The 25,585-nt window shown below is 36.8% G+C and overlaps 3 protein-coding genes across 3 annotated transcripts; 1 reads left to right on the top strand and 2 right to left on the bottom strand.

Moving 5' to 3' along the window:
• Positions 1-3,856: 3,856 nt before the first annotated feature.
• On the bottom strand, positions 3,857-11,673 carry LOC135678318 (ubiquitin receptor RAD23b-like). Its single transcript, XM_065190955.1, has 13 exons — positions 11,497-11,673; positions 10,512-10,673; positions 9,918-9,956; positions 9,733-9,839; positions 9,574-9,618; positions 8,085-8,262; positions 7,854-8,003; positions 7,709-7,774; positions 6,465-6,512; positions 6,279-6,388; positions 4,689-4,770; positions 4,486-4,601; positions 3,857-4,184 (listed from the first exon to the last, which is right to left on the bottom strand). Exons 1-12 carry the CDS (start codon positions 11,560-11,562, stop codon positions 4,488-4,490), a joined length of 1,167 nt encoding a protein of 388 aa, XP_065047027.1. The 5' UTR covers positions 11,563-11,673; the 3' UTR covers positions 3,857-4,184; positions 4,486-4,487.
• Positions 11,674-14,790: 3,117 nt separating this feature from the next.
• On the bottom strand, positions 14,791-16,134 carry LOC135678317 (probable GDP-L-fucose synthase 1). The gene has a single exon (XM_065190954.1). It carries the CDS (start codon positions 15,971-15,973, stop codon positions 14,981-14,983), a length of 993 nt encoding a protein of 330 aa, XP_065047026.1. The 5' UTR covers positions 15,974-16,134; the 3' UTR covers positions 14,791-14,980.
• A 5,920-nt stretch (positions 16,135-22,054) lies between these two features.
• LOC103991091 (uncharacterized) lies at positions 22,055-23,174 on the top strand. Its single transcript, XM_018828367.2, has one exon. It carries the CDS (start codon positions 22,111-22,113, stop codon positions 23,062-23,064), a length of 954 nt encoding a protein of 317 aa, XP_018683912.2. The 5' UTR covers positions 22,055-22,110; the 3' UTR covers positions 23,065-23,174.
• Positions 23,175-25,585: the final 2,411 nt, after the last annotated feature.

The following is a 25,585-nucleotide window of genomic DNA, read 5'->3' as shown; positions in this document are numbered from 1 at the left end:
AAATACTAATCAATAGTATTTTCATTAACTTCGAAAAAAAGTAATGGTATTATGAAACTTTATATATCATTATTCAAAAGTTTGTTTAAGATCATAAATAAATATTCTAAGTTTATAAGCTAAAATTTTCTTTCTTTGTAAATCCTTTAAGTTATTCCATATAGATTTTCTTATCGAAATTTTCAGTTAGAAAATTTATTTTCATATCCATATGATATAACTTAAGATCATAATAGGTTTCTAATATTATGATGATTCTTCATGAGTTTATTTAAAAACTAGAAAAAATATCTTGTTGTAGTCAATGCTTTCTTTAGGGGCAAAACTATTGATTAGTTTATATAATTTGATATTTTCTTTGAGTCATGTTTAGTCTTAAAAACGAATTTATAAATCAATATTTTTATAATTATTGAACAACTAGATGATTTTCAAATACCACTACGATCCATTAATTTTAACTCTTTTTTTATTATACCATTCACTTTTTAAGATCGTTAATTTTCAAATTTTATAAAAATAATAAGGGGTCCTATTTGATTTTTATATCATTATTTAATTCTTGTATATATACCACATAATTATTAGAAATGGTATATCTCCTTTTCTTTTGAGATTTTCTCAAAACTAACAATTGTGATTATCTTATTATATCATTAGCTATCATATTAATATCATATGAGAGTTCGTTAATATTATTTTATTATTTATCCCTCATCAATTTGTTCAATGATTTGCGGAATAGCTATCTATCAAATAAAATATGATAAGGGAGCATCAATGTATATATCTTCAATATTAGGAATCAAGTAAAAGATCAAAATCTTGATCGTCATCTATAAAATTAACTACTACTATCAAATATGATAATTTTTAATATTTTTATCTTATTATCTTCTGACTTCATTTGTGTCAATAACACGAGACTATTCACAAATTATATATATATATATATATATATATATATATATATATATATATATATATATATATATATATATATATCATCTATAAAGGTAGTGAAATTTTATTCTCTATGCAATTGAAGACATGAAATATCTACATATATACGTATATATAATCTAAAAGAGTTTATCAAACTATATTTTATTTCAAACACTTGACTATCAAATTGTTACAAACTTAATATTTATCTTAAATTTTTATAAATCATTATACATAATTTTATAATTAATTTTTATTAATCATAAATATATTGAGTTTGTTATCAATATATTGAGTTTAAATATAAGCAATAAGTACTTATGCCTATCGCTTAAGATGATTTTGCTAGTCATATGTGCTTTATAAGCCAATCACATGAGTGATAACACGTGTGACATGATACACACTCTTTTTATTTATTATTTATTTAATATTTTTTCACTTTATATTATCTTTTATATATATTGTGATGTTTGTGGATTTATGCAATGAAAATCAGATAGTGATGAGATCACGATAATGAGATTAATTCACCTTTAAACATAGACTCTAAATAATTTCGATCATAGATTATTCAAAAGGGACATCGAGATAATCGGATAAACACTGTATACCCATCCATATGATGGAGGCGGGTTGATCTTCATTATAACTCGAATAGTAATCAAAATAGAATGAGACTTTTCTTATTTTAATTTTAATTCTTCCACATATATCAATTTTATTTATCCTTTATTTGTGTATATAATGAATTTTAAATGAGCTAAATTAAAAAGGAAGAAAATTAAGAAGAAATTATACAAGAAAAGCTCACTATGTCAAAATTTTTAAACTTTGTAGCATTGTTAGTCGTAATAAGGATTTATCATAGAATTCTTGGAATATCATAATAATAAGTTGTAATCAGTGTTTTCTTGAAGGTACCAGACACTTGTTAACAAATTTCAATGCACAAATTATATTATATAATAAAATCTAAATATTATCAGTAATTGTTATAAAACTAGGCCTAAAGAGCTCTTTCCCAATTATTTATTTCAATTACATGTACTATAGAATTTTCAATAATTAATTCTATAATCCTTTCGGCAAGTCCGGATAATAATATAATGGGAAGTACTATTGTAAAATAAAAATAATATAATATTAGAGCCTTGAGTTTTTTTTTATAAATTTAAACTATTAATATCATCCTTATTTCATCTTTAGGTAAAATATTAACATATCTAGTATTCACATAAAATTTTATAATTTTGAAGGATCAATATCATTATTATGGAATATTATTGTTACATTTAGGTATATAAGTATAAACTATAAGGATATCTAAAATAATATTATTATACCTCATAATGTAAGTATTTAAAATAGATATTCCTCTAGGATCATTTAAATATCTTAATTATATATGTTATTTTGAATATTATTTTTTAATATCATTTATAACTAATTCTATAATATAATTTTATTAATTTATTAGTCCAAAATATATTAGCAACTATAAAAATAATATAAAAATATAAACACATATATATATATTAAATATCATATAAATGATAAAATATTTATTATAATTTATACCTCTAAGTCTAAGACCACTTTAGAGATTACAAGTCATATAAAACTTAAAAATATAAATTATAAATAATATTCACATAATTTTAATTACTATAATTTATGTAGAAATAATTTAATAATAATCATAATATTTTTCAAACATTAATCAGCCAAAATGAAAACTTATATGATGACTGTAATCATAATAAAACAAAAATTATACCTTTATGTGAAAAATAAATATTATTTTATAATTTTATAATATATATATGAATAACTCTATAAATATCCAATAATAATAATAATTAGAATTTAAGTACCACAAGCAAATAAAAATATCAATATTTAATAAATAAAAACTTTAAACGAACACTATAATTTTTTTTTAATTCCATAAAGGATCCTAAATTGGCCCAATCAACCCTATTTAATTGGGCCACCCAAATTGGGTTCAATCTATTTTGGGCCAACCACAAGTCCATTTAGACTAATCAAGATTGATTTGGAATTGCCAACATCTAATTGATCTAAAACTGAAATTAGGTCACTAAAAATCTTAAAAGAGAAAGTCAAAGTTGGACTTTGATTTTGTAGGTCAAAATGAGGGCTTTAAATCTAGGTTAAAATCTATATTTGATCATGTGTATCTTTTTTTTTAATATCTGTAAACATATTATCATTCCATCTAAAAATAATAATGATACCGATATATAAAGAAAACTAGACTTTTTTTTTTGTTCCTCTCAGAAAAATATTAATCTTTTCTGTATACAAAGTAATTATATTTAACGATCAGCTAACAGACCGGTCAAAAGAGAGGAACTAAACAAATGCAAGAATTCAGGAGCCTAATGTATCTTTGATTTGATTGGAGGAATCTCGATGAACCGTCGAAAGCCGAAGAGAGAGAAAGGAGATAGGGAGAGGAGACACATCACGAGATTCGTGTGGGATATTGAGAGGTGCGCCACATGAATACAATTCGAATATTATCCTAGTCGATTATTTCATGATTCAGTTTAAGTTGAGGCACATTACGAGTTGAGCGATGTCGAAGCTGTTAGATAATTGTATAAAAGCGGATGGATATGACGTTGACCAGTGATCATGGTCAACGAATAAATTGACCAGATGGCTGATGTGAAGGCCTGCAGAAAGATGGAAGTAACATAGGACGGATATCGCGGGACTGCCTCTATGTCAAAAGATCAGCCCTTTACAAGGTAAGCAATCACGGGCTTGACAGGGTTGACTTGCAGCTCAAGATCCAACGTTGACCTTAAGCAATACGAGGCAATCGAGATATACCAAGTTGGTCGATCAATCAATAATGATAGAGCTTTGGCGACACACGCACCAGCAATTATAGTACACATCTTATCACCAAATATCTAAATGTTAAAAAAAAAAAAAGAATGTTATGAATAAAATAACATATACACTGTCACGACAGTCTCTCTCTCTCTCTCTCTCTCTCTCTCTCTCTACGTTCACGGTACAGTTTTCTCCAATGATGATAATTTATCAAGTCATATTAAACTTCGCAACAGGTTTAATAAGATGACCATCTAATTCCACAAATGCATGAAAGACATTTTCCATCCCCCAAGAGACTTGGTTGGTATCAACAGAGAAATCCATGCATCTTTCACAAGTTGGCATACGGGCATTATCCCAATTCCCTGGTCCAATACAACCGATTCTTTGTTAACCAAAGCCAGCAATGGTGTCAAAAGAATGATGAACATATGCTAAAAAGAATTTGCTGGAATCACACTGATCACATGCATCATTATTGGTATGCGAAGAGAGATTAAGGTCAATTAAACATGAAAGAGTGACTAGCGATAACTCACATGCACCGCCCCAATACATTGAGATATCAGGACTTGGATCATTCATTAATCATATTAAAGAAACAAGTTGCCTTTTTGCCATTCTAATTTCAAGTGACTGAACAAGAGCAAGTTCGTATTGAAGTACCTTCAATCCTCATCACCGGCGTGCTCCAATAAATAGTTTGCAGCCAACTGCTCGTTCCTGTCGCAAGCTAAGAATGCTTCGATAACGCTTGCTCGGTCAAAACCCATTGCTTCAAGCTGATCAACATTCTAAACATGTCAGAATATCATAACAGAAATAACATACAAGCATGTATCAAGACTAAAGAGGACTAATCAGCATACTCGTCCAATTGCCTCCTGCTCTTCTGCTGTCACATTTATGGTATGTGGCATCTCATCTTGCTCAGGCTGATCAAACATATCCCTGAGAAAATTTAATAAGCAAACATTTGAGACTTCTGATATGGCGATATCAGAAACTTCTAGGTAGAATAAGACCTTAATAAATACAGCTACAAAAATTTACAGACCCAAGCAAGATTACAAACTTGACCTACAAGTCAAACACTTATTCCAAGGGAATGAGGAATATATAAGATTGTTTAATTAATATAGTAAAGAAGACAGTTGCAAGCCTTAGCAATTATGATAAAATTAAGAGAAGCTTTTCTTTGAATATTTTCTTTTTACGCTGGAAATTGTTTAAGCTTTTAGATTTCTTCTTTATCACACTAAAGCATAAATAGTTCATGACAGAATGAAACTATCCATCAATTTGAAATTTTCGCATGAGAACCAATAATATATCTGCTTAAAGTTTCCATAGAGGACCTACATATTTATTAATCTCAAGGTTACTACATTCTTTCCTTCAATATATCTAACTGACTTGGACTTTCCAATCTCAATATAGTTCAGATCTCTTCCTTCTATTTTGGTTCTTATTGTCATGATCAAAAGTTTCACATGCCATTATGCTCTAACTATAACATTCCTCTGAATCTCATGTCTGCTCCAATTCTTAAGCATGAGTGCTTTAGCACAAGCACCAGATACTTGATCAGAAAGATTGCCATAAACAGAATAGGAGCATCCTAATTGAAACAAAATAAAACTATTTATGTAACCATGAGATCGTTTTTGTCAAACGGGGGTCTGACAAGGAAAGAAATGAAATTCTGATTCATATGGATACCACTGGATGAAAAAACAAACTCTAAGATTAACAAAAGTAATATTTTACTTTTGTTATAGCAGTAAAACGTATCAGTTAACAAAATTAAGAAAAGGAATAATATAGATGCCACAGATTTTACATAAGATGTATCAAGTTTTCTGTTTTATCTCTAAATCATCCCATCTTCTACCCAATATATCCTAGTCTCTCCATTTTGTTTGCCATGCGCCCCCACCCTCATATACACAATCCACCAAGAAAAACATTACAACAGTCAAACAAAATCTCAAGCTCCACTACCGCAATGCAGGCACCCCCCATGACCATTGCTTTCATAGAACTGCAACTCTCCCCCAACACAATCCTCATACTCCTTCACCACCCTTAATGTCCTTGCTTGTCCCACATTTACCCATGTCTCCCACTCCATTACTATACTGTTTCTCCATAAATCCACTTATCCCATCCCTAATCCACTTAGGCAACATCCATTTCACTTCATCATCCCAATCAACTCCATCCTCGAGATTTTTTTCATCAGCTAGAGAATTGGCAACAACACAACCAAATATTTAACTAAAAGATAGTTTATATATCTACTACCAAGACCCTGGATTTAGCCGATATCTCAAACTAAACAGAGCCTCCCAAACTGTGCTATACAGCATCAATACCTAGATATCTATTCAACAGAAATAGGAAATTTAGGATATTCAAATCAACATCACCTATATAACTTGCATTAATATGCTCACCCTTCAAGGCCTTCAATAGGTTCATTTATTAACTGAAGGAACTCTGCGTGATGCTCCTGTATTAGTCTTAAAAGTTGAGGGTTTTGCTTGCTTAGTTCCTGAAGCATTGGCTGCAAGACAAGCAATAGTTAAAAACACAAATTATATTTGCAAAATAAAATTTACACCTCAAATAAAAATTCTGACCTGCAAAATCTGTGGATTTGCTTGAACCATTGCTCGCAAGGCTAAGAACTACAACAACAGTAAGAAGTCTTAAAATAGCAAAACTGTAAAATCAAAACCAACTAAAGCTGTCCAAGTTCCTAAGTCCAATCCAATGACAATTCTCTTTTTACCCCAAATAATGCCCAACATTAGTAGGTACATATGCATCTTTGATGACCTTGGTTTAAGAGCTAATCAAAAGCTAACATGAAAATTCCACCATGCTGAATTTTACAACATAAAACTCTCCAACATCTGCAGAACAGCCATTTCAAAGTAGATGATTTCCTGGTATTCTCCAATATAAATCAACTAAGCTGTATATAGTGAATCAGTTCCAGAAGACACAGAACTTCACTGATCAAACTTAGATTGAAACAAGCTAACAAGTCAGCAATTCAACCCAAGAATGATCTCGTGATCCACATCAATTCCACAACCGACCTTGAGCACCACTATAGCCTTACAAGCACTTCTAGACTTTAAAACAAAAAAAAAATATAAAACAATTATATGGCCATTGATGTATTATGGATCCAAATGTTGGAAAAAATGATCACAAAATTAGCATAGAAGAAATGAGAGTGGTAAGATCGATATTTAGTGTTGCAAACAAAAAATACAGACTAAAATAATTCCATCCAAAAAATCAAAGGTAAAACCAACCAGAAGGAAAAGCATCGAAAGTTGTTTCAACATATGGATAGAAGATAATCATCGGAAACAACGCTGTATTAGTACTAGTGATGGTGGTGGCGGTGGATAGCAAATTCCTTACTTCAGCTATAGGAAATATCTTGTGAAGGAGACCATTTAGAACAAAGTTAATTTTCATTCTTTTTGTTCATAATTTATTTCAACCTGGCATACAAATGCTACCATTCCCTTAAATGTAATTATCGGTTAAACTGGAAGGTAATAAAACACATTCAACTTGCTCCAAGCATTCCTTGCATATACAGTCTAAACTAGATAATTCCTGCTAAAAAATTATAGGATGACCTGATATTCAGCATTCTTGAACTATAATTTTGATATGTTATAAATTTATGTGCTTCGGAGCACGAGATAATCTATTTCTTTTGCAGATAGGATAATTAAAGCCACTATCGATGTAAGCCCAACTCTATAAAAAGAAAAAAAAAAAAAAAGGATCTAAAGTAGGATTAGACATGTGAGCAAGGTGACAAAGGATTAAAAGCATATTGTGCAGATTAGCATGCCTGTGGATTATTTCTAAGGAAGTCCAGAGATCCACCTCCAGCACCCACTCCAGGATTAGTATTACCCTGTTACAGTTAAATCAGTAGGCCTTTTAACTGCCACTATACCAAAAGAAAACATACTCATTGAGATATAGTGTTGAACCTGTGGGAACATATTCAATGGAGCAGAATTAGGAAGTCCAGACAGAAATCCTGGAGCAGTTGCATCAGTTGGGTTGGCCCCTTGACTAGATGCCTGAGACAAAGGGAAAGGATCAACTGGAACTGCAATTTCTGTTGTTGCTGGAATACCCTGATATAAAATTATAACATTGTCAACGATAAGTATAATTTTTTTTGACAGTTCTGCTGTGAAAATATATCAACTGCATACAGAGTATAAGTATTCGACAGCACGCTCTGGGTTGTTGTAAGCAGCACGAAGTGCAAGAAGAACTGTGTCTCTATCCCAGTTGCCACCACCCATCTCCAGCAATTGACTAACCATCTGCTCAAGATTACTCCCTGCAATTAAATTGGATGCAGCTTGACCATAGGTATCAGCAGATACCCTACAAAAAGAAGGATCCCGGTTACATTTCCAAGCATGCAAATGTTTTTAGATGAAGAGCCACAAAAATGTCGAAGAGACAAGATTATTCACCTAGAAACAGGACATTAGAATTTAGAGGTCACTTATATTATTAGGTAAAAGAACAGTCAACAATTAGTTTGCTTCAACCTCTTACTCTAAAGTATGAATCTAAGTAAGAAACATCAAACACAAAAATGGTCATCGTAAGAGAACATCCTCCACTAGATTGACCACTAACATCTTCATCCAAGCCTTTCTTTGAAATAATGGGTTGTCCATTGCATTCAACTTAAACTGAGACGAACCAATTTTAGAATCAGTTATCAAATCGATGATCACATTCCAAAGCCAGTGCCTAGTTCAAGAATTTTTTGGCAAAAGTCAGGGTTTTTTTAATCATCGTCCCTGGCTGGACTGGTAAGAGTCCAACTCATACCAGCATCCAGACACATGGTTTGCTGCTATGTGCTGCAGCACCAAGGAGGGGAAGAGGAGGATTACCAGTGGCTGGAGGCAGGTGGCAACACGCCCTAAGGGGCTTGGGGGGGGAATACAGGTTTAATTGGGTTGTTAATTGAAATGTGGACTGGGCCAGAACCATCAAAATGGGTTGGTCCACAGCCTAGTTCTCCATCAGACGGTATTTACCACGCAGTTAATCCTGGTGTCTTAATGCATAAAAGTCCAAGAGTAGTAGTATTATCTAAATAGTTTCTCAAGAAGCCTCACTAGTGTAGGTGACTGTTCCAACAAATAACAAATGCCATGGTTGTCATTTTTTGGGACTTCTATGTGATACGAGTTATAATGCAGTTGTTTCACTTGTCATTTCTTTTGTTTTAGTCAACAATCCACCCAATTAGCACAATGCTTGACAACATGTTACGGTCAAAGGGTTACATATCAGATTATATCTCCTAGCTAGGATTTATCTGAATTTTCAGCAGAATTTAGCACCAAACTTAACTATTTATTTGCATCACAAGAAGAGGATCTTATTTTTTAATTTGAGTAAACCATTCAATAAACTTAAAGAAAGCATAACATTCAACAAATGAACATAGGAAAAGCACACAATCTATACTCTATAGTCTATTACAAATTCAAAAAAGCATTGTTTACCTTCAATTGCACTTAGATGACAAATAATAAAATAATCAAGCATACACAAACTATAAAGGTTGCCACTTTGTCCTTGTACGTATCAAATCATACTATAGAATTTGAATTATTTCTCACTCTATGCATTCTAGAACAAGCAAATACTAATTGTAAACAGAACTCATACTCCAAGTTTGATCCTTGAGATCCAATTGAAGAACTCGCTGGGACTCTGAAACAAGAAAGTATCAAACAAACAAGTCAGATAAAACAACATAGATGATATGGCAACTTCAATTAAGGTGCATATTTTTTAGGAAGGGGAAAGGACTCTTAGTGCACTCACGGAGTTGGTGGTGCAGCTTGTGCTGCTACTTGTGGTGGAGCTTGTACTGGAACTTGGGTTGGGGCTTCTTTAGGAGTAGGATGCTGGACTGCAGAAGTCGCCGAAGGCTGTCAACAAAAAGATTTAGTCAGAAACTAACATATGCTCATTCATTCAGAAAAAAAGATATGTAACATAGGATACACCTGGGCTGACGAAGATCCACTAGATCCTGCAGCTTTACTCTGAAAAATAATGAAGCAATGAGACATTAATACAGAAACAAGAAATTAACAGATGGTTATTCAGTAATTATTACTGCAAAATGCTTGCAATCAGAATTTTTGTTAATGACAGACATAAGAATGACCAGCACAGCGTTTGCCATTGTTAGATTCATCTTGGCAATTGAAGCTTTCAAAGAAGAAGACAGAAGTCGCCTGTTTCAATCGGCGCTAAAACTCATGGTAAATTAACCTAGATGATTGGTGTGGAAAATAGATATGAAAGCCCCTAAAAACTATAGAAATATTCTACTATAAAACATTAGTGTTTGTAGATATATTCTACTAGGTGAAATTCAGAAAAGCATTATTTCTCATGTTTCTCACTTTTGTTGGAATTGTCCTAGTTGCATGTGGCCATTCCAAAAAGGTATACTTTTTAAAGACAAGCTTAGACCTGTATATCTCTGGTTACATCATAACTGCAAAACTAATTTTGGATTTACATTACAAGTTACACAACCAAGCTAATCTATTTACAAAAGCTCAAGCATATTGCACGTTAAATGTGCAGACCTTGCTAAGCATGACAACAAGAAAACCATCTTCTTTAACTTTGTTCTCTTCCAATGTGGTTTCATCTTTCAAAACTTTTCCATTGTGAATCAACAACTGTTGCCCCCACGGATAACTGTCTTTTCCTTGTATTTGCTCAATATTTTTCTTCACGGCCATAATCTGACATACAATAAGAAATATTCCATCAGCAAACTGCTAGACGACAAAAGCATTTAAAAATAAAAAAGTAATCATCATAAACAAGTATGACATTTGAATTTAAGAGTCAAACTCTAATAACATTTTTTTTTAACAATCTCAACCATAAGTTTTTCATTTTATTTTTGAATCATCCAACAAATGTGATCAGTGTCAGCAACCTTGAATAGAATGCACAGGACAGCACATTCTATGCACTAAGAATGCAAGTATAGATGTTAAAAAGTAAAATCCTTAAATCATGATCAAATAGATAATCTCAAAGTAATTTCTCATAAGCATAGAAGCCAGCAGCCTATGTATTTCCTTATAAAGGCTGTCAATCTAATGAACTGACAGGTTACAGAAACCTCCGACAACGATCGATTCAGTGTCACCAAGTTTGTTACCGCAGAGCACACGCACAACTTAACCATTTTGATAATTTCCCCCCTTTCCTCACTGAATCTTCAATCTCCTTCATTCCACGCCTTGTATGGGATAAAATATCAAGTTAAGAAACAGATGTCAAGAGGCTTATGAGTCCGAATCGCAAAAACACAAACCCAACTACTCCATCGGAATTTAATTATGATGGCATTCAAAAGTTGAATATGAATGCAATTGTGATCTAAGCCCTGGACAGAAGAACCATCGACGAGAAAGGAAACTAAGTTAGAGAAGAAGAGAGTACGTTTCATCACTCGAAATAACAAAGCAGGAGATCAAGAACCGGGAAATGGTCCTCGGGAAGAACCGTTCCAAAGGAACAGAGATGGGGGGTTTGGTGGGCTCGGGATTGTACCGTATCGTTGGGCTGAACCCGGATTTCGAAGTGGGTGCCCTTCAGCGTCTTCACCGTCAGCTTCATCGCGATCAACCCCCTTCTTTCCCCGTCTCCTTACAGCCTCTCGAGAGCGGGCAAGAGAGAGAGAGAGAGAGATGGGCGGAACCCTAACTCGGAAGAAAAGGAAAGAAAATGGAAAAGGGGGCTCGGTTTTCAAAAATTACTTGTCTACCGGTTTTACTGCGTCCTCGTCTACGAGTCAACAGGCTCATGACGATGGCTGTGGGTCCCTGCTGGCCCCCCGATCCGTCCAATGACATAGAAGGTACGCTACGAGCAACTAAGAGAGTAGAATTATCATTGCCTTTGGTTTCTTTGCTTTTTTGCATGCTTTGGTTGATTCCCTTATTTCCCTCCGAAGTTATTTCTTTTTCGTACGTATTTCCATAAATCAAAATCCTTTTTTTTTTTGTGCTTAGACTGTTATGATGGTAATATTAAGATTTTTTTTTCACCGAACGAGCATGAAACATATTGATCAAATCAAACATCAAATTCTTAAAATAATTCTTAAAGACTCGAATAATATATATAACTATGATACGATCGATATCTCAATATCGCATGATCAATACATTATGATTGATATCTCGATATTTCATGATCAATACCTATTATCCGAGCACAATCATCTAAAACCTCAATATAGAAAGGCTTATTTATATTCTTTAAAAGAAAAAAAAGAATATGATATTCAATCGATACCACAAAAGGTTAACTTAAAACTTTGAATAGCCTTTGTCAAACACTCCGAATATATATATATATATATATATATATATATATATATATATATATATATATATTCCATTAATGGGAAGTTAGTGGCAGAGGCATATTTGCTACACATCATGTTTTAGTAGAACATTGTATTGGAGAATTTGAGGACAGCAGTCAATTTAGTCTAAATGAAAAAGAATATGGATAGTGGACAGCAGTCATAATACATATCAAAATTCACCTTCTTTTTAGGCGCATGCAACTGAGACAACATGAAAGTGCAAGGGAACCTCACTATAAAATTTAAACAATATTGCTTTTGCCAAGAAACAAAAAGGGTAAAGCTGATAACAAAAAAAAAAATTTATAGAGCTGAAAAAAAAAATTCTCATACCTGAGAAAACAGGAGAGGAAATCACCATGAATTCAATACAAAAAAAAAAGTCCATAATACATATCAAAATTAGATAAGAAAAGGTCATTGAACAGTTTTATATTTCCATATTGATCAATGGGTATCATCACCAGAAAACAATTACTTCAAACCTATAGAATTCTGACCTCCAAACTCAGAAACCAATAACAAAACTTTGTCCCATCATTTGCATCAATCAAGTAGGCCTATAATCCTCCTATACAGAAATTTGGTCAATTTTATTGCCACCTAATGACATAATTGACAAAAAAACACAAAGTTGTAAACAGTATCAATTTTCCCAAGAAAGATATTGGCAACATATTGTACATCCAGTGATCATCTCCTGCATCTATTTTGCTTTCTGCATAGTAATAATGTACATCTTAAACAGGGAAGACAATGCAGAGTTGTTGTAGACAGAAGCACAGATAGATGAGCATATTGTCAACAGGAAAAGTCTGTTTTGCTACAAGTGGAGATAATGTATTCTCAGAGGAGATCACAAGACTGTGTTCAGCCAGTGAACATGAAGGCATAGGGCAGACGGGCTTCGACTGAAAGCATAAAATCTAGCAGTTTACCTTGAACGGAAGGCATGACACGATCCGGGAGTGGCCGCTCACATTTTCCATGTTTTTGCATCAGGAGTTAAACATTAAGATGCAACAACCCAAAAGACATGCAAGTTAGGCCCAAAATAAATCAATTGTGATCAAAAGAATCAACCAATCATAGATATGGTTAAAAAGGTTATAACATAACATACGATGATTGCGTGCCTTCAGGATCTGGTTACTCCTTTGGTCAATTCTAACTTATACAAGATAGGTAGACCGGTCAACATTCTCTAGGTGAACAAATGGAAATGGATTGCCAAATTGAACTCCTATTCAAATCCTAATTTCACACTAGACCATTTCAAGTAACAGTGTTGACTGCTCCACATCTAACAGGAAAGAATGAAGAGAAACTAGGAGTCGAAAACTGTCGAATCATAACATTTTTCTGCTATAGTGGATCTACTGAAACTAGTGAAGCATACCGATGAGCAGAAGAAGATCAAAAATTAAAATATAACACCTTCTCTCCTTTAGTAGCTATGGGAACCGGTGAAAACACAAAAGATTAGAAAGTGTTTAGTATAGACTTCAGGAAGATAGCCTGCTGCCATGTTAAATTCTAGCACAGGAGCAAGATGGCATCACACTATAACAAGATTATTGACAACAAAAGCAATCCAAATATTAGATGCAAGCAAACGGATAAAATGCTGTGAACATATTCCTTCACATTTCTTAGAATAATAAAAACTCAAATATGAAAGTTCCCCTAAAACTTTGAATTGCAGAAAAAGTGAAACTAGTAAAGCAAAAAATCAGGGCCTAACACGAGAGAGAAGCACAATGCATGAAGAATTTTTTTGCCGATTTGGCTCGATGTATAATCTTAAGGTGCCTCTATTGCATTGGCCAAAAATATTTTATAGACTCCAGAAAAGTAACTTGGATAGTTAAAATGGCATGATCACAGAACATGAACAATGTGACGCAAGTGGGAATATACTTTTTCTGCAGCTCCATCAATCCATCTGGAATTTAAAGGGCTTTGTGAATGTCTACAAACCAAACACCTCTACAAAGTCTTGAACTTGAAAATTCTCAATAAATAACAATAAAAAAACTCTCAATAATAACAACCTAGAAATGCTTTCATAAATGCCAAGAGCCACTTTCACTAAAGATTGACCATCCTTCAAATATTTATATGAAAACAAGCAACAAGCATGTGAGCAAAGCAAAATTAAACATACATCGGTTATGGATCTGGGCAGCAGTCATCAGGTAAGCGATTACGCAGTTCTAAAAACTTGCAGATCAAAGAGCCAATGTCAGTTCCTTCCTCTCCTAATGATTAACCAACCATCAACACTCAGGATAGCCATTTAGCATGCGGTACCGAAGATACTTAATACCCAAACCATATGCTGTTTACAGTTCACTGATCTGAATATTCATCTAGACTTCCTTGCAAATGGGTTTCTTTCTGGACTCAACCACCAAGTCTCAGATCTATTTTTATCAATCTAACTGATGCAAGATGTTACAACAGCAAGGTAGCAGCATGAGTCTATCTTATTGAAGTAGTAAATCAACATAACAATGATATTACAAATCCGTGCACACAGATATCTGTAAATATGAAGAACCTCAAACTCAGGTGTAGGCTTATCCTAGAAGCATACTGGTACTAATGGCAACAACACAGATCCAAGTAATAATAATGCGATAGAACATCAATTCATGGCTAATGGTCGACGACATTCTCCACATACCACTTGTACGTATCCGCTAGCCCGTCACGGAGAGGGATCATTGCCTCCCAACCCATTCCGGCGAGCATTGAACTGTCCATCAGCTTCCTCGGCGTCCCATCGGGCTTTGTATTGTCCCACACGAGCTCCCCCTCAAAGCCGACCACCTCCTTCACCATCTCCGCCAGCTCCTTTATGGTCACCTCCTTCCCGCTCCCCACATTAACGTGCTCCAACCCCGAGTACCGATCCATTAGGAAGACCACCGCATCTGCGAGATCATCCACATGGAGGAACTCCCTCAGGGGCGAGCCCGTGCCCCAGACGACCACCTCATTGGCACAGGAGACCTTAGCCTTGTGGAAGCGCCGGATCAGGGCCGGGAGGACGTGGGAATTCTCTGGGTGGAAATTGTCGTGGGGACCGTAGAGGTTGGTCGGCATGGCGGAGATGGCGTCGAGGCCGTGCTGGATCCGGTAGGCCTGGCACATCTTGATGCCGGCGATCTTGGCCACGGCGTACCACTCGTTGGTGGGCTCCAGGGGGCCGGAGAGGAGGGCGGACTCCGGGATGGGCTGGGGGGCGAGCTTGGGGTAGATGCAGGAGGAGCCAAGGAAGAGGAGCTTGCGGACAGCGCCACCAGCGCAGCGGAGGGCGGCGTCGATGATGTTGGTCTGGATCTGGAGGTTGACGGCGATGAAGTCGGCAGGGTAGGTAGAGTTGGCGTGGATGCCGCCGACCTTGGCGGCGGCCACGATGACGTAGCGGGGGCGCTCCGCGGCGAAGAAGGCCTCGACATCGGCCTGGCGAGTGAGATCAAGTTCGGCATGGGTGCGGACGAGGAGGTTGGTGAAGCCGAGGGCGAGGAGCTTGCGGTGTATGGCGGAGCCGACGAGGCCGCGGTGGCCCGCAACGAACACCTTCGCCGACGTGTCGGAGAGGAACGAGCCGATCGCCTCCGCGTTCTCCGATTCGAGCTTGCCCATCACCTTCACAGGGAGGAAGGGGAAGCGGAGGGGGTCACCGGATACTGATGGTGTGGGGAGGAAGAGTGGAAGGGATTGCAATAATAAGGGAGGCGGAGGGGAGCTTGGCCGAAGGAGGAGAACATGTGAGCTGCACGTGATCCAAGAGTTATCGGAGAGGAGTGGGGCAGAAGGGGACGAGTTCGCACGATGCGAGGCGATGACAAATATTATTTTATACAAGCATTATTAGAGTTGACGAAAAAGGGTTCAAGTCCCGAGACTCAATAGTATTTGTTGGACGATTTCTTTAGAAAATTTTTATATTTTAGATATTTCATAAAACTTATCCCTCTTTTTATTTTTTAAAATTATATTTTTAATTTTAAAAATATCGAAAATATCTCCGTTTTTATTAATTTTAAATAGACAATATTTTATTTAACCTATTTACTAAAATTATTATTAAAAAAATAAATAACATCTCTTTAGGAAATCATTATAGTGTCATATTCTTAGGCTTACAATTGAATCTATTTGATTTCGATTAAGAGTTTATTTAGATCATTTATAATATTTTTTATTAGATCTTATATTATATTTATTGTGGTGCTCAAAGCATTATAATAAGTTAAAATTTTATTTTCATTTAGGTGATGTTATTTCTAAATCATTATAAATATCTATTTAAATCAATATAACAAATGGTTTTATGTGTATTTTGATTTCATTTTACACATTTAAGTATTTTCAAGTAGCTTTAGAATGTTTTTGTTGAAGCTAAAACATTGTAACAGGCAAAAAAACATTGTAACAAGCTAAAATACTATAGCAAGCGAGAAAATTATAGAAAGATAATTTAAAGACTACGGATCAAAGCGATTAGGCGTGGAGGCAACCACGAAGATACAAACAGCGACGATCGATGAAACAGAGACAGAGGGCAAAATCATGTTTTAGTATAATAAAATCATGCGAGAGTTCTTCGAAATAGAACGCCATCCAGTTGTTGGTGGGCTGTTTGGTGGCATGCCAATATGCCATGCCCTGTATTGACCCAATCAGTTGATTTCAGTCTAATAGGGGGCACAAGTTGGCCACACAGTCTCCAATCTCAAACTGATTCTGCCTAACCGCATGAAATAGAACTTGAAAGGAGTGGAACCAAGCCAAACCTTAGGGTATTTATTCTTCTAATGGCACTCTTTTCAAATCAGATTAATGATTCAAATAGGTCCAACCTAACTTGCGTTAGTTTCACATTGGGAACCCACCCTGTATAGTTTAAGAATAGTTTATTCTTGGGGGCCAAATCAAACTATGTCCATCGACTTGCTTAATAACTATGAGACTGGTCCTCTACAGATGGCAAATCATATCATAATCCACCGACACTATGAACCATAGTCTCAATCCCTGTGCTCAAAGTCATAACTTGTTCTTGCCACGCTACTCTATCACATTTCTTCTTTTTCAGTTGTATAATGTACACATTGGTCTCATGGAAATAGACATTATAAGAGGAGTTGTACATGATTCAAGTAGCATGAAGAATATATGAAGCTTTGAAATAATCTACTTACAGAAATCAATTTACCTTAAAAGCAGATTTGGCTAAGATCATCCTGGAGTAGAGATCTAGGTTGCCAAGGAGGCTCTTCATTTTCGTATACAACCTTAGTGCTGCTTCATTGTCATTAGCAACATGAACAGAAAATTATTTATGTTAGTCGGTAAAACACGAATGTATAGGACATAAAAATCATGGTGTTTAATATGGTAATGGATGCAGTGAAGACTTAATATTCAAATTAGGAACTTACAGGAGATATTAATTACCACAGAAGCTGGCAACTGTCTTAGATTTGGTAACTATCACATATCCCAAACCATTTCTTTGCAGCTCCTTGGCAAAATATACATTACTTAGAGATCCCCTCATGAGACCATCTCCCGGTACCTGTAAAAATTGTTTAGCTGAATTAATCAATATCAAGCTCCTTTGCTAGAAAAAGGACAAATCATAGATAGTTACTAAGAAAACTAATGAAAGCAACCATTAATTTGAAAAAGCATATGAAGGATTTGTTGCTGCTCTAGCCTATGACTATATTACCAGCAACAAATCAGCTGTTTGATTTACTAACATACGAGAAACAAGTGGCCTTTAAATCTCATAATCTAATGTTCCCAATGAGCGAGTATAGCAGGCAAATTGTCTGAACAAAAAAACTAGCTTGAAATCGGGCTTGCTTGTGAAATTTAATGTAGCCAAGGTAATCTGATAAGTTTTTTTTTTTTTTTGAGCAGTCATATTGATTATATCATATTTTACATTTTCAGCAACTGATCTTGAAGATTTAATAGCTTTCTCTGATGAACTTTGAATTCACCAACTTAACTGTATTGAGAGTCAAGTAAGATGATCACATTCTATCTGAAAACAAATTTTGTGATTCCATGCATAATTAAGACAAGGCAAAATCTGTGCCAATATACAGTAGCTAGAGAATAGAATGACATCCATTATTCAAATTTAGATTGAAATATTCTTTTACAACAATCAAACATCAATTTGTTGTTGGACTCTGCTGTATGCAGCATGTATCTCAGGCCTCTTTCCTGTCAATTCATCAGCCAATTTAAGACATTGGTTAATATCTAGGATTGCCACAACTACCTATTCTTCTCCATTCTGAGAAAACTGCACATTCGCTAAACACAAGTCAGGCACTATCTAAATGCTGGACATAGTCATCATTAATTCTGAATAACAAACAGAGATGTAACTAATACTACTTTTTTTTTTTTCTCTCAGAAAAATTCAAATTAATAATTTTAAGAATATAAACAGAGAAAGCCCCACAAATCACTGCAAAAAAAAGAAGGAAATTCCAAAGAAACACAGCTGAAGTATCAACACCACCAAATGTGCAGCATATAAACAAGTACTCAGATCCTTATTAGCCTAAATTGTGTCCTACTGAGTCAAAGCCTGAAATACAGGTCGTAAGGGCAATGGCTTGAATCAAATTGGTTTCATATTTTGAAAGGTGGTTTGCTTTGTACTCTCAGAGAAAACCTTGGGTGGCTTCAGCCAAGTATGGATTGCACCTTGTTGTCACAGACACTCGACTTGAACTGGACCCAACCAGCCAACAGGACAAGATTTCTTGACCCAGGCCCAAGCATGGACTGAATGGGTCAACTGAAGAGGGTTGGGTTTGAGATTGACCGAGTCGGGGTTCATTTGTTGGTGGTTAGAGCTAAGATTTGCCACTTTATAGCCAACCGGTGTGCACCATCAGGGTCTCAAAGGTGTCAATTTATGGATCAGCAAGTCATGATCGGTTGGCAATCTAAGACTTGTTCATTTAGATGCTTTTCTCTCTTAAGAAAAGCAATAACATGCTAAGTTTTATACATTTGGATTGATCCTCCATTTATAAAGAACTAATCAAATATTATTTTGAATGTTCTAATTGAACTGCATATATCACACATATGCCTTATGCTGTACCTTGACAGACTGCCAGCTGCAGCAGCTTATTAGAACACAGAATCAACAATGAGCTAACCTTATAAGTAAAGATGGTGCATGATCACGAACCAATTTGCAATAAGTCAATAACATGTATTTATGAACTTGTAAGCTCTTAAAGAACATAATAAGATTAACTAGTTAATAAAAACAATTTGTTAACAAAGCATTTGCTCACATGAATTCAAACATGAGACCTATCAACTGTGCAACAGTGCACTAGCCACTTCGATGTATAGACAAAAATAATTAATTACTAAGGCCCTAATATGATACTTAGAACAAAGATATGCATAAGAAAAATATTGTTCTTGTTCTGTACCAATTGACAGAATTTGGAAACAACAGCTCATATGCTCTTTACTCATTGAGTTCATAGCCACCAATATCATATTAGGGTTCACTTTCGAATAGCAGAGTCCAAGTTTTGAGTTTGCCACAGAAATAGTAATATTTAATTCATACAAATATCTTCCGATCTTATATGCAGAGCAAAGATCAACTGAGTGGCCTAAGGATGGTGAAAAAGGCAGTGTGACATTTATGCAAGAACCCTTTTGATTTCCCTATCATTTATCCGTCGATGCGATCTTACAATGCTTCTTATTCCCTCTCTTCCAGATGCCTCCTCTGATCCTAACCGAACTTGAAACCGAATAGATACTATCGATACGATACAAATGACATTATAAAGCAAGGTAAAATATCAGCACTCTGCCAAACATTAAAAGAGAAATCCCTGGTTTTTTTTTTCTTTTGCCTTCCGAGGATACCAGGCACCAGATCCATACTTCAGATTTGACAACGGCCATCAAGAAATAGATCGAAGGAAATACCGCATAGAAGATCCAATGAAATGCTTGAGATGATCGACAATGCTCACTTAGCGGCCGGTGACTGGTCGAACGCGTCGTAGAAGGTGCGAACCCGAAGGCGGAAGGCGGAAAGAAGCCCATCATCAGACTCTCACTCCTTCACCGTCAGAGAAGCCGCATCGAGGGCTAGGGTTGAGGCCATGAGCCTCACGAGACGAGACGACCGGCTCGGCAGGGAAAAGTGGAGGGAAGAGCTCCCAGCTCTCTTCGAGAAGCAGAAGAGGTGGGATATGCTTTGCTACATATTTTCTCTCGTTAACATATGTTTAGAAAAATAAAAATTCTTATTATTATTATCGATATTAATTAGTTGGAATATTATATATATATAAGCACCTAAAATTCTCATTATCTTATTAAAAAAAATTAAAATGCCATTTTGGATGCAGCATATTTAATTTGAAAATTCTCATGATGTTATATATATATATATATATATATTCATCTTTTAATTTTTTAGAAATTTTTATTTATAATATCAATATTTTTTTATTTTATCTTTTTGTTTTACAATATATTATTTCATCCTCGTTGCCTTTTTAATGATCATCGTCTCTTTATTTATTGTTGATGTTACTTATTGTTGACATCATCATCCAATCACACTGGTCTTTCTCTCCACATTTTCCTCTTAAGAAGAAAGAATGGTCTTTCTCTCCACATCTTCCTTTAAGATGAAAGAAGAAGAAGATGAGGAGGAAAATGACTGAGAGGAGAAATAGAAGCAATGAGAAGAAGAGGAGGAGGAAAAAAAATATATTTATGATGGATAATTTAAAATATTCAAAAAATTTAAGATGAAATTATAAATAATAAAATTTTTATAAAATAGTAATTTCTTTCTAAATTTCCAAACAGTGTTCTTAACATTTTCTGTTTAGTATTTTTAAATAATATTATTTTCCTAACACATCATTTTTCTCTTGATACAGTATTTTTACACTCTGTTATAATGATTTCAACAATACTAAAATAAATATAATATAATATATAAAAAATTATTATAATATAGTATAAGTGCATGGCAACATATTATTTTGTATTATGCTAATAATATATTTTTATATCACTTAAAATACTATAATTTGATTGTTTCATACGATAGACCAATTCATAGGAAAAATTAGTGACAGAAGAAGATGGATGGCTGAGAATATTTTGGGTTTTGAAAAAAAAAAACATATCGTTTAGAATTCTGAAAATATTTCAGGTAATGAAAAAAAACACCATTTAGAAATTATAGAAATGAGTGGTATTTTTCAGAAAAAAAAAAAGAGAGATTTTTTCCGAAAATTCATCATCATATCTATATATACACGTGGCAGTAAGAACTCAGGTTCTCTCATCTTAAGCCAACCGGGTGTGGGTGTGGCAAAGAACACGTGTCCACCTCCAAGACTTTGACTTACGCAAGTCATCTGTAAGGGTGGACCCCAGTCGCAATGGGCATTTAATATTACGCGATTCCTCCCGTCAACCCAAACTTTGCAGGCCAGCTGTGCTCGTTCCCCATTCCGCCTTACGATTGAAGGCCGTGTGGGCCCCAAGCAGGAAAACCAAACGCTACGCGAACGTTTTGTGAACCAATTCCAACGACGGCTCTCACATGTCAGCTTGACTTGGCACGGTCAACCTTCCCCGCCCTTCCAAGAAACCCCCTCCCCTGGAAATAAGCATGTATAAGGTCGGCATGGCCACAGCCTCCGCAACTCACCGGAGCTAAAGCTTAGTCCTCCGTTGCCATGGCAAACACACCACCCACGCCTGTTAGGACCTTCAAGATCTTCAAGGAAGCCTTCCTCCTTCCCAAGACCAACCCGAGTCTCATACTCTCCGTCTTCCTCATCTATTTCCTCGCCGCCTTCCTCTACCTCGCCGCCTTCCAACTCTCCGCCTCCTCTCTCCTCATAGACTTGACCAAAAAGCAACAATCCCTCGTCACCACCGATCCTTCCAGCCCCACCTACTTCCAGCTTCTTGCGGCCATCCGACATGACACCAAAGAGCTTACCTCCGTGGAAGTCGTCTTCATCATCATCGGCATGATCGTCACCTACGTCGTGAAGACCATCACCGTGTACGCCCTGGCCATGACCTACGTCAAGAAGCTGCTCACGCTCAAGGAACTCCTTTGCAACTTCAAACGCATCATGAAAGGACCCATCATCACCCAATTCCTGGTCAGCTTACTAAGCTGCGGATATGCCGTTCTTCTGATGGTCGTGGTGTTGGTGCTCTGGTTCATCTCCGATGGTTCCACGTTTCTGCTAATCTTGGTCGGACTGCTAGCTTTCGTCGCAGTTGTCTGGTACCTGTACCTGGCGACCTTGTTCTTCTTGAGCATCACGGTGTCGGTCGTCGAACGAGACTGCTACGGGGTGAGAGCAGTCGCGAGGGCGACGGAACTCATCAAAGGAAACAAGCGGGCAGGAGTTGGCATCATCATTATACCCATTATTGTGGCGATTCCCATCGCTGCGGTGTATGTTACTGCTTCTGTCTTCGTTCCTCTCGGTCTTTGGAGCCAACTCGTGGCGGAATTGGTGTATATGCTGGCGATCGAAGTGCTTAGTTTCTTCGTCTGTGCGGCCTTCGCAGTCTACTACTACGAGTGCAGAAGAAGCCATGGAGAAGTGACTCCGGACATGGTCGGCAACGCTGTTTACACTGCTCTTCCCACTGCCGATGCCGTTTGAAGAGGAAGCTGAAGTTTATTTCTGTTCTACGTTGTGCACGTAACAAAAAACAAATCAAACCTTTTGATGTATTGCAGATTAAATCAAATAAAAGTTTGGATTTTAGTCCATTAATTTGGTCCACAGCACGACTACCAAACAAATCAGAGATCACCAGACCTCCTCCATATGCATGCCAACCACTGGATTAAAGACTTCCCTCTCCAGAAGTCATTCTCACTCGACTCATGAAGCTTATCCACAGCTCCTCTTTGCATACTCTTCCAAGTCCAGATTTTTGGCTGACTAGTTCAAGTTCTGATCTTTCCATGTCACAAAATCAAATTTCTTCTGAACACATGGAAACCAATCTGCCTATCTTAGAGAGTGGGTGAGAAAGAACATGGGCCAGGGCTTATGCCGAGCTTGTAGTGTCATAGGCCTTAAGGACCAACTTGTCTGTTCATCCATGCTTGTCAGGGGATGGTGGTAAACTATACTGAGACACTAAGAGAACTTTTCCTATGACGTATATTACAGTCAATATACTGTAATTAATTAAGAAGCAAAATAATGGTGGTGGGTGTTTGTCTTTTAAGTCTTAAGATGGTCCAAATTTGAACTCCCCTACACTTCCACATGGACGTACGTAGACGACAGCATCATTGCATGGCCCCCTTCCTGACACCTAATTACGCTGACGGCCCGCTTATTGCCATGCGGGGGGGGGGGTTTCATCTCTCTCTCTCTCTCTCTCTCTTCTGCGCACGAGAAGGCGGTGGGGCGTCTTTCTCTCTCCAATCAACACGGATGAGGGAGGGATATGGATGGAGCCATGCACGTCCGTACAGCAGCGTCTGCGGCCATAACATGGAATACTGTACCAGCGGCCTTCGGTGGCCCGCCGGTAGTCCGGGAGCCATTTATGGTTCAGTACCCACCACACCCTTTCTGCTAAGTTTCTACTGGATTTTGCTGCGCGCGCAAGCTTCTGAAACGTTGAAACAGCAGATGGAGCTTTGTGCATTGAATGCATTCATCTGAGTGCAGTAAAGACAACGAGGAGGGAGGGAGCGAGGAGAGAGAGAGAGAGAGAGAGAGAGAGAGAGATGAAGCAGATGCTTTCCTATCATGATTTGGAATATCACTACTCCAATGCCACATTTTCCTCTCTCTCCCCCACCCCTTCAAACGCTTATCTTAAGATCAATTTCAAACACATGAGTCAGCCAACAAGCTTCCAAACAACAAGGACCGAAGTCCTCGGGCCAATAATTGCCACTCACAATCCATTATAAATGTTTCTATTTAGTGTTGCTGTAGTTTGGTCTTTTTTGGTGTCATAACACTATTATACGACAAGGTTTGGAACTACAACAAGGATTGCGTAGCTACAGTTAAGGCCTTGATGGGTGTTTGACGAAGACCCCCTTTCTCTCAATGCATGCACATAGAACTTGTCGCAGTTAATACTCGTACGAGGCCTGTGACGAGTTTGATGGTGGGCACAGCGCTGCACCTGTAGCGTTTACGACAAGTTTATGGCTTAAGGACGCTCTATTATCGTCGTACTATGGCGGACGGTGGAGTCACTATTAAGTCGAAGCTCTTCCACATGCATCTCCATATTGTCCACCCTTGGACACAAATCCAGCATGCAGAATAACAGTTAATGAGTGGTTAATTTGGAGTAACTTTGATCCCATTAATTCGTGACCAATCGTGTCATGCTTAGTTTCCATGGAACGGAGCTTTCATGCAGCTGGAGGTTAGTGCCGAAGTTGCTCTGTATCAGCATCTATCAGTGTTTTCTTCGGCTACAGGGATACTGTTGAAGTTAGGTTCCAGTAATAATCGAATCTCTCATGTGCCGATAATTGATGTTGATACATTGCAAATTTCTTTGAATCAACCAAACACCTCTTGACTCCTTGTCAAGTGGAATCAAAGCTGGTCATGATAGCAAAAAGACAAGAATGCTGCCTTGCGTTCTGATGTTTCAATGTAGTATGTGCACGTACGTACACACATCTGGGGGTGTTGGTATCTGCCAGCTTTTGGAATTTGCCTGCAAGCTACCGAGGCTTGAGGAGGAAGGAAAGCTTTAGCTGGTGACACACATTGGATGAGAGGGCGCACTAGCAGAAGCTGACAGCGGCAAAAGGTGGCCTGCTGGCTTTAAGCTCTCGACTTCCTCCTCCCTACTTTTGCACTCTTTCGGGGCCCGCCCGCCCGCCGAGAACAAAGCAAGGAAGGGAAGCTTGTGGATAACCTTTTGTTTGGGCACGAGATGCGATTCCGGGAAGCAAACACCACTTGGGTTTCATGCATGCATGGTTTTGGCCTCCGCCGATACTTTCGGGAGGGGGAACTTTTCCGTTGTTGGCAAGCTTTAAGGAAACCTAATCGAGATTCAGAGGAGCTTTACGAGACACGCTGCCCACTCGCAATTAAATCTAGTGGAGGCATGCACGCGGAGATTGAAGGGGTACATGCATGCATGCAAGCATCGTCTCCCGGTTGATTGATGATATCTCCCAAA

Source organism: Musa acuminata, chromosome BXJ1-7, assembly GCF_036884655.1.
Source record: "Musa acuminata AAA Group cultivar baxijiao chromosome BXJ1-7, Cavendish_Baxijiao_AAA, whole genome shotgun sequence".
NCBI classification, from domain to species: domain Eukaryota; kingdom Viridiplantae; phylum Streptophyta; class Magnoliopsida; order Zingiberales; family Musaceae; genus Musa; species Musa acuminata.
This window is presented reverse-complemented; position numbering and strand designations above follow the sequence as displayed.